At 40.7% G+C, this 15,581-nt stretch overlaps 1 protein-coding gene across 24 annotated transcripts in view; it reads right to left on the bottom strand.

Annotated features, from left to right (window-relative positions):
* The window catches only part of PLEKHA5 (pleckstrin homology domain containing A5), a 241,678-nt gene extending 227,539 nt beyond the window's left edge, over window positions 1–14,139 (bottom strand). For 17 of the 24 annotated variants that reach the window (XR_004261485.1, XR_004261486.1, XM_032253775.1 and 14 more), the window contains exons 1-3: window positions 13,942–14,131; window positions 13,699–13,778; window positions 11,383–11,440 (exon numbers count right to left, since the gene is read on the bottom strand). Coding sequence is in view for 20 of the 24 variants with exons in the window: in XM_032253775.1 (XP_032109666.1) it covers window positions 11,383–11,440; window positions 13,699–13,778; window positions 13,942–14,033 (230 nt within the window). In the remaining 4 variants the exon portion in view is untranslated. Of the gene's footprint in view, window positions 1–11,382; window positions 11,441–12,299; window positions 12,866–13,698; window positions 13,779–13,941 lie in introns of those variants that run through there. The other 7 variants (XR_004261487.1, XM_032253799.1, XM_032253800.1 and 4 more) reach the window with 4 other exon arrangements.
* Between the last annotated feature and the right edge of the window lie 1,442 nt (window positions 14,140–15,581).

Here is a 15,581-nt window from a genome sequence, read left to right as displayed (position 1 = left end):
GCATTACTGACAATAGCGAAAGTAAGGAAATAACCTACATGTCCATCAAGAGATGAATGGATAAAGAAAATATGATGGAATATTATTCATCATATTCTTATTAAAAAATGAGACCTTGGCCGGGCGCAGTGGCTCACGCCTGTAATCCCAGCACTTTGGGAGGCTGAGGCGGGTGGATCACGAGGTCAAGAGATCGAGACCATTCTGGTCAACATGGTGAAACCCCGTCTCTACTAAAAATACAAAAAAAAAAAATTAGCTGGACATGGTGGTGCGTGCCTATAATCCCAGCTACTCAGGAGGCTGAGGCAGGAGAATTGCCTGAACCCAGGAGGCGGAGGTTGCGGTGAGCCGAGATCGCGCCATTGCACTCCAGCCTGGGTAACAAGAGCGAAACTCCGACTCAAAAAAAAAAAAAAAAATGAGACCTTGCCTTTTGTGACAACATAGATAGAACTGGAGGACTCTATGCTAAGTGAAATAAATTAGACACAGAAAGAAAAATATTGCATGATCTTACGTGTGGGAGCTAAAATTTTTTTTTAAGTAAAATACATAAAAACAGAGTAGAAATAAGGCAGGATGGGAATATGTAGATCAAAGTGGGTATGGGTACAGAGTTGCAGTTATATAGGATAAATTTAGTGACTACAGCAGAGGACTGAGGTAATGCATTGTATACTGGGAATTTACTGATTGAGTAGATTATAGGTGTATATGTTAATTTGCTTGACTACTGTAACCATTTCATTATGTATATCAAAACATGTACACCTTACATATATATCCTAAAAAGCTATCGTTATCAGAATACATCTATGTTGTGATAGAACAGAATCATTTTTTCAAAATAAATACAGATGAATTTTCCAGAGAAAAAATTCACACTAATTTTAACATGTTCCTTTCCCTATATCATTTCTTTGTATTGTGAAAATTAGGCAAGGAGTTCCTTATTTCTTTTCAAAATTTTGTTATACTGTCCTATTTTACTGGGTTTTATATTTTGGATTGAACAGCTTTTAAACAATTTTTTTTTAGAGATGGGGTCTCAGTTGCCCAGGCTGGAGTGCAGTGGCATGATCATAGCCCACCTCAGCTTTCAATTCCTGGGCTCAAGCAATCCTGCTGCCTCAGCCTCTGGAGGAACTAGGACTACAGGAGTATATCACCATGACCAGCTAATTAAAAAAAAATTTTTGTTTTTTTTTTGTAGAGATGGTTGGGGGGGTGGGGTGTCACACTGTGTTACCCAGGCTGGTTTTGAACTCTTGGCTTCAAAGAATCCTCCTGGCTTGGCCTCCCAAAGTGTAAGGATTACAGGCGTGAGCAACTACACCTGGCCTTAACATTTAATGATACGCAACTTCAACCACTTTAGTAAAAGTTGGAATTTTCACCTCAGAGTCAAATTGTTTTAGAGCATGTCTACCCAAAGAAACAATATATGTAAGGAATCCAAATTATTTGGAAGGGATAGGGAACAAAAACCACTCCCCATGTAAACAGCATCTACAGCAAATAACCATTGGCAGCATTACTCAAGCACTGACACTGGGAATTACTCTTCAAGTAGTCAGTAACTTCAGAGGCACCAGAGAGAATCCCTGGCCTCACCTAGCAGGGTGAGGTTTCTACCATAGTGAAGTTCTACTGCCACTTGTGCTAAATTGGTTTCTTCAAATTCACTTGCCTCAGGACAGCCAATCTAGGATTGGCTTCTACTCATTCTTCCTCAAAATTCAGCACTTTCTCTTCATCCTCCCTGTTCCTGGCCTGAGCCATCCTGAATAACTTCAACTATTCCTTCTGCAACACAAGGCAAAAACCTTCCTTGAAGATCACTGGTACCATTACTTATTTTCTCAGAAGTTTACAGATGGTCAGGTTCACGGTATTCCTAGCCTTTAGGCATTTTGCACTATATTATAAGAAGATCTCTGGGCTTTTAGTCTTTCACATCTTGACTTCCATGCATGAACTGGGCCTTCCTCTCTAATTATATGTTTCTGGATGGGTTGCCAATATTAATGCCTTGGCTCTAGCTAAGGACAGACAATGACTGAAGACTAGTGGACCAGTGTCTACTCTAGGAACAGGCATGTGATCCAAGGTGGTCAAAAGTCCTGTCCAAGATATTTTTATTTGCAGCTAGAGAAGAAAACTTACATTTTAAGTTCAAAAGCTAAAAGGGTATAATTTGGGGGTGCAGGTAACCATTTTCCTGGTTAAAGAGAAGCTTTCTGTTGGCAGGGGGTGGGGTGAGGGGCGGGCGGGAAGCAGGTGAGGCAAAGCGTTGAAGAATTCATTTGTGTCAGTCTTGAAATTAGTGTGAAAATAGTTTCCTGGCTGGATGCAGTGGCTGAGGCAGGTGGATCACCTGAGGTCAGGAGTTTGAGACCAGCCTAGCCAACACAGTGAAACTCCCATGTCTACTAAAAATACAAAAAAAATTAGCCGGGCGTGGTGACGGGCATGTGCAACCCCAGCTACTTGAGGTGGATGCAGGAGAATCACTTGAACCCAGGAGGCAGGGGTTGCAGTGAGCCAAGATTGAATCATTGCACTCCAGCCTGGGCAACAGAGTGAGATCTGTTTCCAAAAGAAAATAGTTTCCTTTTTGCTTATACTAGTTGGCTTTGGGTCACTGACATGTACAACAATAAAAGTTCTGACTTAGATGACAAATGAGAAGAGAAGAAATGCCCTGGGATGTTCCGATTTAGGAAAAGAGGCTTTTCTTACCATTTGTTCTAGGGCTTCGTTTTAAACACCTATTACGTACCAGGCACTGGAAACATAAAGATGGCTACAGTATAAGACTATCTCTGCCTTCAGAGAACTAATAGTTCAAAAGATTCTCTTGGGCATGGGTGGCTTACTAGTCACTTCAGAGAATTAATTCCTAAGTATTTCAGAGGACACTCCTCCTTAATGACCAAGATGTTTCCCCAATGGCTTTGAAATGTCTTATCATCTGTACCTCATGAGGACCACTTTATTTCTTCTGGGTTTCTACCGGACCCACTGATTTCAGTATTTTAAGATTTAGTCTGCTTCACTTCTTCCATATTATTAACGATAGTATAGACTTCAGTAGCACAGTATTTCCTTTTCTTGAAACCAAAGTAGACTTAAAAAGTAGATTTTTTCCTTAGAGGATTTATGTAGTCTAATATACCATAAAATTTACTTATTTATTGTTTACTTTGTCTGACATTCTCTCCCTCATCATCCCACTCCCCAGAAGGGCAGAATTTTTTAGTTTATTTCATTTACTGATATAACCTAATCACTAAGGCACATAATTATGAGTTCAAAATGTATTCAAGTGAACTGAAAGAATAGAATGACTGATTGGATGACCTTGTTTACATTCTCTATTGGATGATAACGAGCAACTTCTGCAGCAGCTTTCTCCTTTTGCTAAATTGCCATACCATACCAACTCCAGCCCAAGTCTTTCTTTAGATATGGCAATGATTTCACTCAGGTTGTGGTCCAATCTCAAGACCAGAAGGCTATGTATTCTTCACCTTTCCAGAGACTTTACACTGCTCTATTCTGATCCACTATGCAAGGGTTCAGAGCTTAACTCCCACATTGGGCTAAGGCCTTTCAATATATGTAGTCAAAACATTAGGTATCCTTCGTAGCATTTATCACAGTCTATCTTATATATTTGTATGATTATTTTATTATGGGCTCCCCCACTAATTCAACGATAAAGTCCTTAAAAATAGTGTCCATGTCTGTTTCATTCATAAGGCTTAAAGTACTTGACACACAGTAAGCATTTGTTAATGAATAATTAGATGGATGAATATGAAATTCCCAGCCTGAATCTATTATAAATAGGCAGATAGTCATTTAGGTAGCTGAGATAGGACAGGGGAGTGGGTTGTGTTTGTTATGAGGGGAGTAAGAAGATAATGTTGGGGTCCTTTGTGAAAGTCTGATTTTAGCCACCTAAAATGCTATGTCCTCTCAAGCAGCTCAAAAACCAAACCATCATTTTTGTAGGGCTCTCCCTCCCACATCCACTTCTTTATTCCGGTCAAGGGTCTCATCATCATTCTTGCAGCCACTCAGATACAAAGGCTTTGAGTAGCTTTTGACCTCTTTTTTTTTCTGTCAACCTCCTTGCTCAGCAAGACTCCTAAGGCCTGTCAACTCCTCTTTAATATCTTTGATCAACGGCCTCTTCCATTCCCGCTGCCACAAACTTGGTTCAAGTAACTACCCCATTATGGCAACAGACTCAGAAATGGTCTTGATTCCCAGTTTGCTCGTGTTCAATCCATGCTGCCTATATTAAAATCTCCCTAAAAACCTTCATTTTGTATAATTAATGCTATACTAAAAAACACTGCAAGGGCTTGCCCAGAAAATAAAAACCTCGGCCTGACATTCAAAGCCCAGACACAGTATGGTTCCAAACAGCATTCCTGGACTCACCTCCCATCATCCTAGCATTTTCTACAGAAACATCACTAACGAGCATAGTTAGCATTACTGATTACACATATAATCCGTGTTCCCACCCCCATGAATGTATTTGCCAGTCTTATCAACCCATCTGAATCCCATCCATACCCTCAGGCCTAGCTCAACTCCCACCTCTTCAAGTCTTTCCAGGGCAGCCCAGCCTAGGCTGCCTCTTCCTCCTCTGAATTCTCATGACTCAAACTGACAGAAAATTAGTATCATTTTTCTTTTTTTTTTTTTTTTTTTGAGATGGAGTCTTGCTCTGTCACCCAGGCTGGAGTGCAGTGGTGTGATCTCAGCTCACTGCAACCTCCGCCTCCCGATTTAGCTGGGACCATAAGCGCCGGCCACCACACCCAGCTAATTTTTGTATTTTTAGTAGAGACACGGTTTCACCATGTTGTCCAGGATGATCTCAAACTCCTGACCTCAAGTGATCTGTCAACCCCGCCTCCCAAAGTGCTGGGATTACAGGTATGAGCCACTGCGCCCAGCCTAGTATCATTTTTTTACACCATTAACTCTTACACATACACGTATACACGTAACTTTTCACCCTTACCCTCATCTTACATTTATCTGTTATTCTAAAAAATGAAAAGATCACAAGAAAAGAGTATCCGCTAACAAATGAAAAAATTCCATCTTGTACAGGACAGACAGGTTCTATGTAAGGCCCTGTCTCTGAGCCATTGACTCTTCAACTCTTCCAATACTTTTTGTCTTTTTGGTCTTGTTCACTTCCTACCCCTTCCTAAACATAAGCCAGCTTTGAGAAGAAGAAGAAATGAAGGGGTCTATCCAGATTAGGGAAGGAAAAATCCCTTGACAAATCCAGAAACTGTTCTTAAAATACAACCATTTGAGTTGTGGGGACTCTTCTTTCTCCACTTAAATCGTAAATCAATTTAAGATCTTGATTAACTCCTTAAATAACTAGAAGGCAGCAGTATCATCATCATGGATACCACTTATTTAGAGGCTGACTAGATGCCAGGCGTTATACTATATCACAGGAAATACAAGGAGGACATTGCGCAAACCTGGCTCTGAACAGTGGTCCTGGTGCTAAAAATAAGGGTAAAAGAATTCCACAACAAAGACCACTGTGGCTGGAAGTCCTAGCACCCCAACTTGAAAAAGACAATAACAACAAAAAGGCTATTGTGAGGACTATGAGTTTACTGCTATGCTGAAGTGCCTAGCACTAAATAAGTCTATGTTCCCCACACCATCTCCCTGTTTTAATGCACTGCATATTTATCGCTATACTACAAACTCCTTGAAAGCTGAGATCATAGTTTGTAGTTGTTTTGTACCTAATGAATTAGCGTAAAATGCTTTATACATGTAAGGAATCACATATTAACAGTCCAAAACGCTTTTGTTATAAAAATGGAAAATGAATATAATGCCCACGAAGTGTTCTAAAGCATTATGTGGCTCTAGTAATCAAAATTTGGTTATAATATTATAGTAAGTATAGAACAGTTTTTGGCCAGGTGCGGTGGTAATCCCAGTACTTTGGGAGGCCAAGGCTGGTGGATCACTTGAGGTCAGGAATTCGTGACCAGCCTGGCCAAAATAGTGAAACCTTGTCTCTACTAAAAATACAAAAAATAAGCCGGGCATGGTGGCGGGCACCTGAAAAACCAGCTACTTGGGAGGCTGAGGCAGGAGAATTGCTTGAACCCAGGAGGCGGAGGTTGTAGTGGGCTGAGATCACGCTATTGCACTCCGGCCTGGACAACAAGAGCAAAATTCCGTCTCAAAAAAAAAAAAAAGTACGGTATAAAGCTACTTTAAATATCAAATATATAGTTAATATATTCTAATGTCTTTACAGCAGTTATGTTAGATTACCCATCTTCATTCATATTTTGAATTGTGAAAATCTGAAGCAACAGATTTTCCTCCACACTTGCAACCCAACTTGTGGTAAGTTTGGAATTAGCATACATTAGATCCAGCTATTGCAGATATTGAAACAAAACCTCATTCTCTATATGCATATTTAAGAAAAAATTCAATTTTCCGAACTTAGAAGTTAAAAAAAAGCAGTATGAAAACATAACCTCACAAAATTTGCATACTATTTTATACCCTGCAAATTTGTTTTGATCCCCAGTATTGCAATGACCTTTAAATAATCAGAACAAAGTTTCTTACTATTCAAAGAGCCTTAAGATTTGCTTGGCACTCTAAGTTAACCAGCTTAAAGCTTTGAATCAAAAAGGAATAATGAATGACACATCCATAGTAAGCTACCATGACCTGTCATTATAGGATCATTAAGCAGAATTTTCAAGGAGTAAGCAGAAAGCTTTATAAGTCAAATGAATAAGGTTTTCTTCTGTGCTTTATGGGCTAAGTTATTTGTTTCTAGTAAGAATAAGGAATACTTAAAGTCACACTTTATAAGTTATAAAATTCACTCATGTTAATTTTCAGCATTAATAAAGATAAATAGCATGAATTAAACTATAAAAACAATACGGAAATTCAATAATCAAACTCAAACTCTGTGTATGTATTTACACACACAAACACACAGTAATATAATTAAGAAGTTGGCTAGCTTAGGGTACATAGAAAAATTACTTTACTCAGAAAAAAAGTATTAAATATATTTAAACATAAAGATTTTTGGCCGGGCACCATGGCTCATTTCTGTAATCCCAACATTTTGGGGGACCAAGGCAGAAGGACTGTGTGAGCCCAAGAGTTCAAAATCAGGCTGGGTAACATAGGGAATCCCCGTCTCTAAAACTAACTAACTAACAAAATAAATAAATAAATAAAATTAGCCAGGCATGGTAGCACAAACTTGTGGTCCCAGCCACTCGTGAGGCTGAAGTGGGAGAGTCACTTAAGTCCAGGAGGTCAAGGCTGCAGTGTTTCATGATGCAGCCACTGCACTCCAACCTGGCGATAGAGTGAGACCCTTCTCAAAAAAATAAATAAATAAGATTTTTCATATTTTACCTTTTTTTTTGGGCCAAATGGATGTAAAGGAAAATACATTCCCATATATTACATATTTTGTTATCTAGCTGCAAACCTGTATTAAAAAACCAATTTTAAATTATATAAAATAAACAGATTATCTAACGCAAACCTATACAACTCTTATTCTGATCAAGTCCTTTGCTGATATTAGCAATACTATCTGTCTACAAGATATGTATACAAACATTTTACAAGGAAACGTAAGCACAAAAAGCAGCAAAAGAAAGTACACATAACTCTGGTACTACATACTTCAGACTTATCTGTGGTTGTCTATTCAAATCTTAAAGAGAGAGGATAAACAGTTAAGCAGGATAGAAAAGCTAGCTTTCTGGCAAGGTGAGGCGGCTCACACCACCTGTAATCCCAGCACTTTGGGAGGCAGAGGTGGGTGGATCACGAGGTCTGGAGATAGAGACCATCCTGGCTAACACAAAAAATTTGCTGGGCATGGTGGTGCATGCCTGTAGTCCCAGCTATTCGGGAGGGTGAGGCAGGAGAATGGCTTCAACCCCTTGAACCCGGGAGGCAGAGACTGCAGTAAACCGAGATCATGCCACTGCACTCCAGTCTGGGAGACAAAACAGACTCTGTCTTACAAGAAAAGCTAGCTTTCCATATTTCCCACATCATCTCTTCTTAGGACTGTGAGTTCCTTGTTTTCCAGAATATTACAAATCCCAAAACAGTATAAAATTCAAAGAAATTTAGAAATGGAATTTAGAGGTTCCCTTTTCCAAGTAGCCTCATTTAAAGATGTGAAGACTGAGCTACAGTGACGTTAAGAAGGTCAAGACCACAGTTCAGTTCCTATGACTTCCCCACTACAATGCCCTCCCTTCTCTTACCACCTACAGAGATACAACTGTCAATTCTTTCTGGTAACCTGCCAATTTTAACACCAACCAACATTTGTTCAGGAGAGGAATAATTTGAGAGTTCCATGTGCTTCACTTCAGAATGGAAGTAGAAACAACTCAAATTCTTTAGGTCGCCCTTCTTGTGAGAACGTTCCAGAACACAGGACTGGTAACAGTAAAAGGGCTGTCATGTCTTTTATTGGCCTTCCTATCTTTCTACTTCCCATGTGAACAAAAATCTACCCCGATAACCTTGCAACCTCCTTTACATAAAAGTTGATAAATAACCAGCTTTTTTCATCTGAGAAAGAAACAACAGTGAAAAACTATAGCCACCAACATTAATCACGTTCCTACTTCAGACTCCTATCTTTGCCTCCACTCTAATATTCTAAATATAGTTTATGTTCCTGGGGTTTCTCATCCTGCTGTCTTTGCAAACTATAAGCTCCAAAGGCATGTTTCTGCTGTTTTATTATGTGTGTGACAAAGGAAGTAGTAATTCTGACTACATCATGAATGAATAATGTATGTGAAGGTACTCCAAATTGTAAAGTTTAAGATAAAAGTAGTACCCCTATCCTATTAGAATGATAAAACATCCCTAATTGCTCACAACAACGCAAACAAGTAAAAAGTTTCTAGGCAATTACAGCCTACATTAGGGATTTAACTAATCTGAAAAGAAATTAGTCTTCTGACATAACCCAGAAAGATAAAGCAGTAGCACCTAACATTCAGTACATCATATATTCATCAATGGTTAATTTTTTTTAAAGTTTAATGAGTGACATTCTACACTATGCTCAATTTTAGGAGAAATTACTTTCATAATATTATAAATTACTTATTGCTACTTTTGGACACAATTACTGGGTGTCTATGAATACCAAAATGATTAAAACCTGCAAGTTTAAAAATGTCTTTATAGTTAAAGTAAAATTATTACAGCTTTCTTAATATTGTCTTATTTTTCCAGAGAAACCTACTTAAGGCATTAGACATGGCACTCGAATAAAATTCTAATTTGTTTAAGTAAACATAAAAGAAAATCTAATCAAAATGGCTCGTAAAACAAAAGAAACTCACTCAGTGTCTTCTTAACAGCTTAGTTCTAAATTAAAACATACATACTCGGCCCACACAGAGAAGATTTTGTACTGTCAAATAAACATTCATCCAAGAATGCAGGCAAAGAAATTAAAATGTTATTGAAAATTGAAATGTTACCTCTATTTTTATAAGATGAGCTAGGCTTAATGTACAGTAGTCAAAAAATTACATTGAATAAATAACCCCAAATGAAAAAACTGTTTTCTTCATAAGTACCATACTATTACACTGACAAAAAAGCAGCATCCCTTTTTGTGGCAATACAAGTTGACTTTAATTTAGGAGAAAAATAACCAATAAAAAACTATTAGATGACTTCATTTCACTCAAGTATTTTTTTGGGCCAACTAATAATGTACGGTATAATCTCCAAATAAAATATTTCACCAAAAAATATTCAGAGGACCATACCATTGAACTATTCCATTCCTGTATCTTCTGCTTTCTCTATTTCTACATCCAAAAGCAAGCATTCCTAATACCTATAGAAAGCCTTTGACATTTTATATAAGCATCTTTCCAAAAGAATAAAGAACCATACAGGTAATTATAAATTACTGGAAGTATAACATGATCTTAAAAATGTGATAGAAAAAAATAACTTTCTAGGCTTAATGAAATAAAGGTAACTTTAGCTAGGTGTCTGTTATTGTTAATAAACTACTGAAGTCTTTTATACATATATATGTATACACATATATATACATATATATGTGTATACATATATATACATATATATACATATATATGTGTATACATATATATACACATATATATATATAGAAAATTGCATTTTAGGTTTTGGGGTACATGTAAAGAACATGCAAGATTGTTGCATAGGTACACACATGGCAGTGTGGTTTGCTGCCTTCCTCCCCAACTACTGAAGTCTTAACCAAATTTGGCATTTCAGTATTCTCTTTCATATCTCAGTTTATCAAAATTAAACAACAAAAAATGTTAAATAATAAAAACAAGCGCTTAGGTAAATAGTTTCTAATATAAAAATAAAAAGAACCACCTATATTTTTCCCTTAGGGGATTAAAATTTTTCTACATGATGTTGACCTCCAGCTTTGTAATCATCTCCAAGTTGTACTAAGTTATTAAGTTTGAACAGAAATTAGTTCAATTTTCCAAAGAACTGTTTTTAAGGTTGGAACTGACTGGTCATCTTTTCTCTCAAGCTCTACTAAAGCCTTTATCAAACAAACGTATCAATAAAATATCCTGACTTAGATATATTTAAATAAACTGAAGCAAAAATACAAACAATGCTCCAATACATGCTCATGAAATATTCAGTAATTATCTCTATTTTTACTCCTTGACCATCATTGTTATCAAAATGTGCTTAGCTCTACATCACTTTTGCTACCTATTAACAGCCTTGGTGAAAATACATATGAACAAGGTTCATTAAAAAAAAAAAAAAAGATTGTCACATAACTCAAAGATTTTTTTGTTTGTTATCTTTTAGCAAAAAGAATCAAAGACCAAAACTTTAAGTACCGCATAGCTAATGACCAAAGACTATAATCCTCAATTACCCAGGAATATACACAGAAGCACCAAAAATTAAAAAAAAAAGTTGGTAATTGTGGTCATATTCTGATGAAGCTGGACTATTCCAAAAGAGAAAAAAAGAAACAATTATTTTTAAAAGTGGCCATAAATGATCTAATTTCCAAATCGGTCAATCAATGAATATTCCAGGCAAATAACATTAGAAAACTAAGAGTGCCATTTTTTCTCTCAAAATTCCAATACTATACTAAGTAAAAAATACAGTCAATATTATATGATCAACTTTAGGAAATCAAGATAACGACTGGGAACACAACTATTCAATTGAGGAGTAATCACAGCATTCTAATTACGAAGGAAAAAAAATGAAAGTCAAAAAACTCACTTTATATAGTATCTTGCACCTTCAAAGGTATATGCTTCTTCCCAGCCAGTAGGCAAATCTAAAACAATACATATATTACAATTAGTATTACTTCAATGATAGCAAAATAAGTCTCAATCCATTTTATTCATTTTCATGATTAAGTAGATTTCTAACAAAAAAAAGTGTTGACAGTACAATAGCAGATATCATTTTTTGAAAAATAGCAATTCAAATTTAAAGACACCAGAAAAGTATCCACAATATTAGAGATGATCTGACCTCAGTACACACTGTAACGTATTAGGGTGGAGAGGAACTATGTTCTGGCACCCAAGAAAGCAAAGGGAAGCCTCCTAATCCTGGGTGAAACACCCATGAATGACTAGCAAAAAACCAAAACTGTGTATAACAGGCAACGCCTCCCTCTTCTTGGGTATATGGTGTCTATTTAAGACCATATTTTCAGCTACACAAATGAATTCATCTAGGAAGTGTCACTGAAGAGAAGGGAGAACTTCCTAGGTACTTAATTAGTGAGAAGAAATGTCATGGAATATTTCCTTGTGTGTTTCTAAAAATTTGACTAAGAGACGTTAAGTTTCAGGTAGTAACGCTGGGAATGATTCAGGTGAATAATGGTATTATTATGTGTTACATATTACTTATTAATGACAAGTTGTTTGGATTTCATCAAAATACCTTGTGGAAAGAAAAACAACTGATATGTATACAAAACCATAGAGTCCAAGCAAAGTAAACCAAACCAGGAAAAAAAAATATGAAATCACGTAAGATAGAAAAATTTTTCTGTGGCATGTTATCAAATCTGTGGGGGTAACTAGGACAAATATTTGTATCACACATAACTCCATAGTTTAATTAACCTAACTAACTTAAATACCATATCCTCTTTTATGAAATCAATCTGTTATTACCCATAAAAGCAAAGAGGTCATCAAAGTTGGAATATGCATGTAAAACACCAGAAAGGTATATTGAAGCAAAAGCCCGCACCGGGGAATTGAGAAACATGATGGTGTATTAGTCAGAAATGCCTTAAAAATGTAACCTCATCATGCTTGCTACACCAGCCTTTTCTTTCCTCCTCCACCTTTTTGCAAATTTGGAGACATTAGTCACTTCAGTGAACTCCAGCATTTTTAACAGAGAGGCAGGTTTGTTCAATATCCTGGCAACTAACAGATTCAGGGAATGTCAGAGTCGGAGAGAATGCACCCCAGAGGCCAGCTCTGAGGACTGCTGAAACTGGCCTCGCCTTGGACCCAAACTGCTCTCAAGCCTTTCCAATCACCAGGAGTAGAGGCAGGCCGGTAAGAGAACACGTTACATTTCAAAGACAAACAAGTTTTGCGAACGTAAACAAAGAATGACAAAAGAAACCCAGACCAGCACAGAAACTACGATGAGCCTTTTTTCCAGCGCCACTCACACTTAAGCATTCAAACAAGCTCCCAAAGCCACCCGACAGAGCCGCTTCCCCATGGACCCCCTCCAAACCGGGCCTGTGTGCCCACACACGGGACACCCCCTCGCACGCCCACCGCCTCCAGGCAGTCTGTGCAATCTCCATGCGGCTGCTGGGGACTTTGAATCAGGATCGCCAGCTACAGAGGCTGCGAACGCCTGCCTCCTCCGGCTCCGGCTGCTCCTACTGTGGCAGGAGGGAACGCGCCATGCGTTTCCCAAGCCGTTCCCAGTCAGAGACCATCACAGCACCCCCGAACTCCTCTCCTCCTCCTTCATCAGCCACCTACCCACAACTCCCACCTAGGAGGAGGCGGAAGCTGCACGGCAGGAGGCAGCGCTCCCGGGAGGAGGGGGAGGATGTGGTTATGTTATCCCGGCTGGCGAGCAGGGTCAGGGGCTTTAAGGAGAGTGGGTAAGGACTTCCTAAAGGTTGTTGGGGGCCAAGACTGCAGCAGGGGGTCACCCGGGGGTGAGGAGAGTCCGCGGAGGAAAAACTCAGAGGAGTCCAGGTTTCAGGTAGGGGAGCGTCGCCACTCTGGGGCGCGGGGGTAGTTTAGGTTGGGATGGGGGAGAGGGCGCAGGAAGAGGGCGCCGTCTCCAAGTGCTGATGAAAGGCTGAAGAGAAAGAGACGCCGGGAGACTCGAGAGAACTCCCAGCGGAAGAGCCCCCGCGGCCCCTCTACCTGCGGCCGCCTCCCCGCCCCGCCCCGCCCCGCCTCGCCTCGCCTCGCCTCGCCTCGCTGCCTCCCGGGGCCCGCGGCTTGGGGCAGGTGGCCGGGAGCCGGGCGGCCCAGGCTCTGCCGCCTCCTCCAGGCGGAGCCCAACTCCACTTGGGCCCGGCGTTACCTGTGCTCTGCCGCCGGTGTCCGGTGACCACGGCCTCGCCGGTGACGGGGTGCAGCCAGGTGGTGCTCTTGGCCTCCTCGCTGCAGGGGTGAGAGAAGGGGCAGACACCTAGCGTGAGAGGGGACGCGGGGACGAGCCGAGGGGCTGCAGGGGCACAGACCCGGGCTCTCCGCAGTCTCGCCAGCCGCCCGCCCCCTGCCCTCCCGCCCCCGTGGGGCCCCCGCGCCGTTCCCGGCTCTTTACTTGATGAAGAAGACTCGGCCGCCCCTGGTGATCCCGTAAGTCCAGGACCGGGGCAGGGAGCAGATCCACTCCAGGTTCAGATCCGCCGCCATGTCTATCCCCAGCCGCCGCCGCCGCCTTCTGCTGCCGCCGCGGCTGCCGAGGGAGGAGGGAACGAGCGAGCGAAGGAAGCGAAGGGAGCGCGGAGCGAGCGCGGCCGGAGCGCGCCTCTCCGGCCCGGCGCGCCCCCGCGCGCGCCCTACCCCCTCGGGCGGCGCCCGCCCCGCCGCCCGGGCAGGGTCCGGCCCCCGTCGCCGCCCCTCGGCATCCCCGCGGCCGCCGGACTGCCGCCCCGCCGCGCGCTCGGGGGATGGGCGCGCGACGCCGCGCCCCACGGCTAGACCCCTCCCTCGGGCCCCTCCCGCCTGCCCGCCCCCTCCGCCGCCCTAAGGTTCCGGGATCGATTAAAAAAAAAAAAAACCGCGTCCTGCCCCCAGGGCTTCGCCCGAAGGCTTGTCATCCCAGGGCGCGATTCAAAGGGAGCGAGTCATCCCCGCGCCCCGGACTTCTCTCTTCCAAAGGACAAAAACACAGCGTCTGAGCTTTGTTTTGTAAGAGCTGTTGGAGAGCCAACTGATTTTTCAAATATATTTATCGTTTTAAAATGGGAAGCTGTTTTTATTACAGAACACGAAAGGCTTTTCCTGTTTGTTTGTTGTGCGCCAGATATCAAAGGTTGAACTACATACGGGCCCCATGAAATACGAGTGGATTTAGACTTGACAAAACAAGTTTTTTCTCTTCTTAGGCCCCTTAAGTCATATCTTATAAACTCTTTTTCTTGTATTTGTTTTTAAAGATTCGTTTAATATCAGTGTGGATTTTTACTTCCCCCTGTCTCCAATAGATCACAATAATAGCTTATTTTACTGAGTCCTTGTGGCGGTGTACATTTTTAAATCCCCACAACAACCCTTTGTGTGTGTGTGTGTGTGTGTGTGTGTGTGTGTGTGTGTGTATACAATCTATAAAAATCCCCATTTTACAGATAGGAAAAATGAACTTTAAAAACACAGTAGTTTGCCCAGTCGTAATGATAGCTGCCAAAGCCTGGATTCAAACTGACTGTAGGATTTCAAGTCTATTTGTATAACCGCTTTGCTGTACAAGCCTACTTTATTTTATTGCAATTCACTTTATTGCTGTTTGCAGATATTTCATTTTTTACAAATTGAAGGTCTGTGGCAACTCTGCATTAAACTAGTCTGTCAGCAGCGTTTTTCAACAGCTGATTACATGAGCTGTGGCACATTTTGGTAATTCTTGGAATCTTTCAAACTTTTTCATTATTGTACCTGTTATAGTGATCTGTAATCAGTGATCCTTGATGTTACTGTTGGAATTGTTTTGAGGGCACCATGAACTGAGCCCATGTAAGACAGGGAACTTAATAAATGCATGTGTTCTGACTGTTCCACCGTCCAGCTGTTCCTCTCTTTCCTTCATCATGGGCCTCCATATTCCCTGAGATGCAACAATATTGAAATTAGGTTAACCAGTAACCCTTCAATGCCCTCTAAGTGACCAAGTGAAAGGAAGAGTTGCATGTCTCTTACTTTAAATCAAAGCTAAAAACGATAAAACTTAGATGTGTCAACAGC

Source organism: Sapajus apella, unplaced genomic scaffold (assembly GCF_009761245.1).
Source record: "Sapajus apella isolate SASKATOON/1434 unplaced genomic scaffold, GSC_monkey_1.0 scaffold84, whole genome shotgun sequence".
NCBI classification, from domain to species: domain Eukaryota; kingdom Metazoa; phylum Chordata; class Mammalia; order Primates; family Cebidae; genus Sapajus; species Sapajus apella.
The sequence above is the reverse complement of the archived record's forward strand: the minus strand, read 5'-3'. Positions and strand labels throughout refer to the sequence as shown.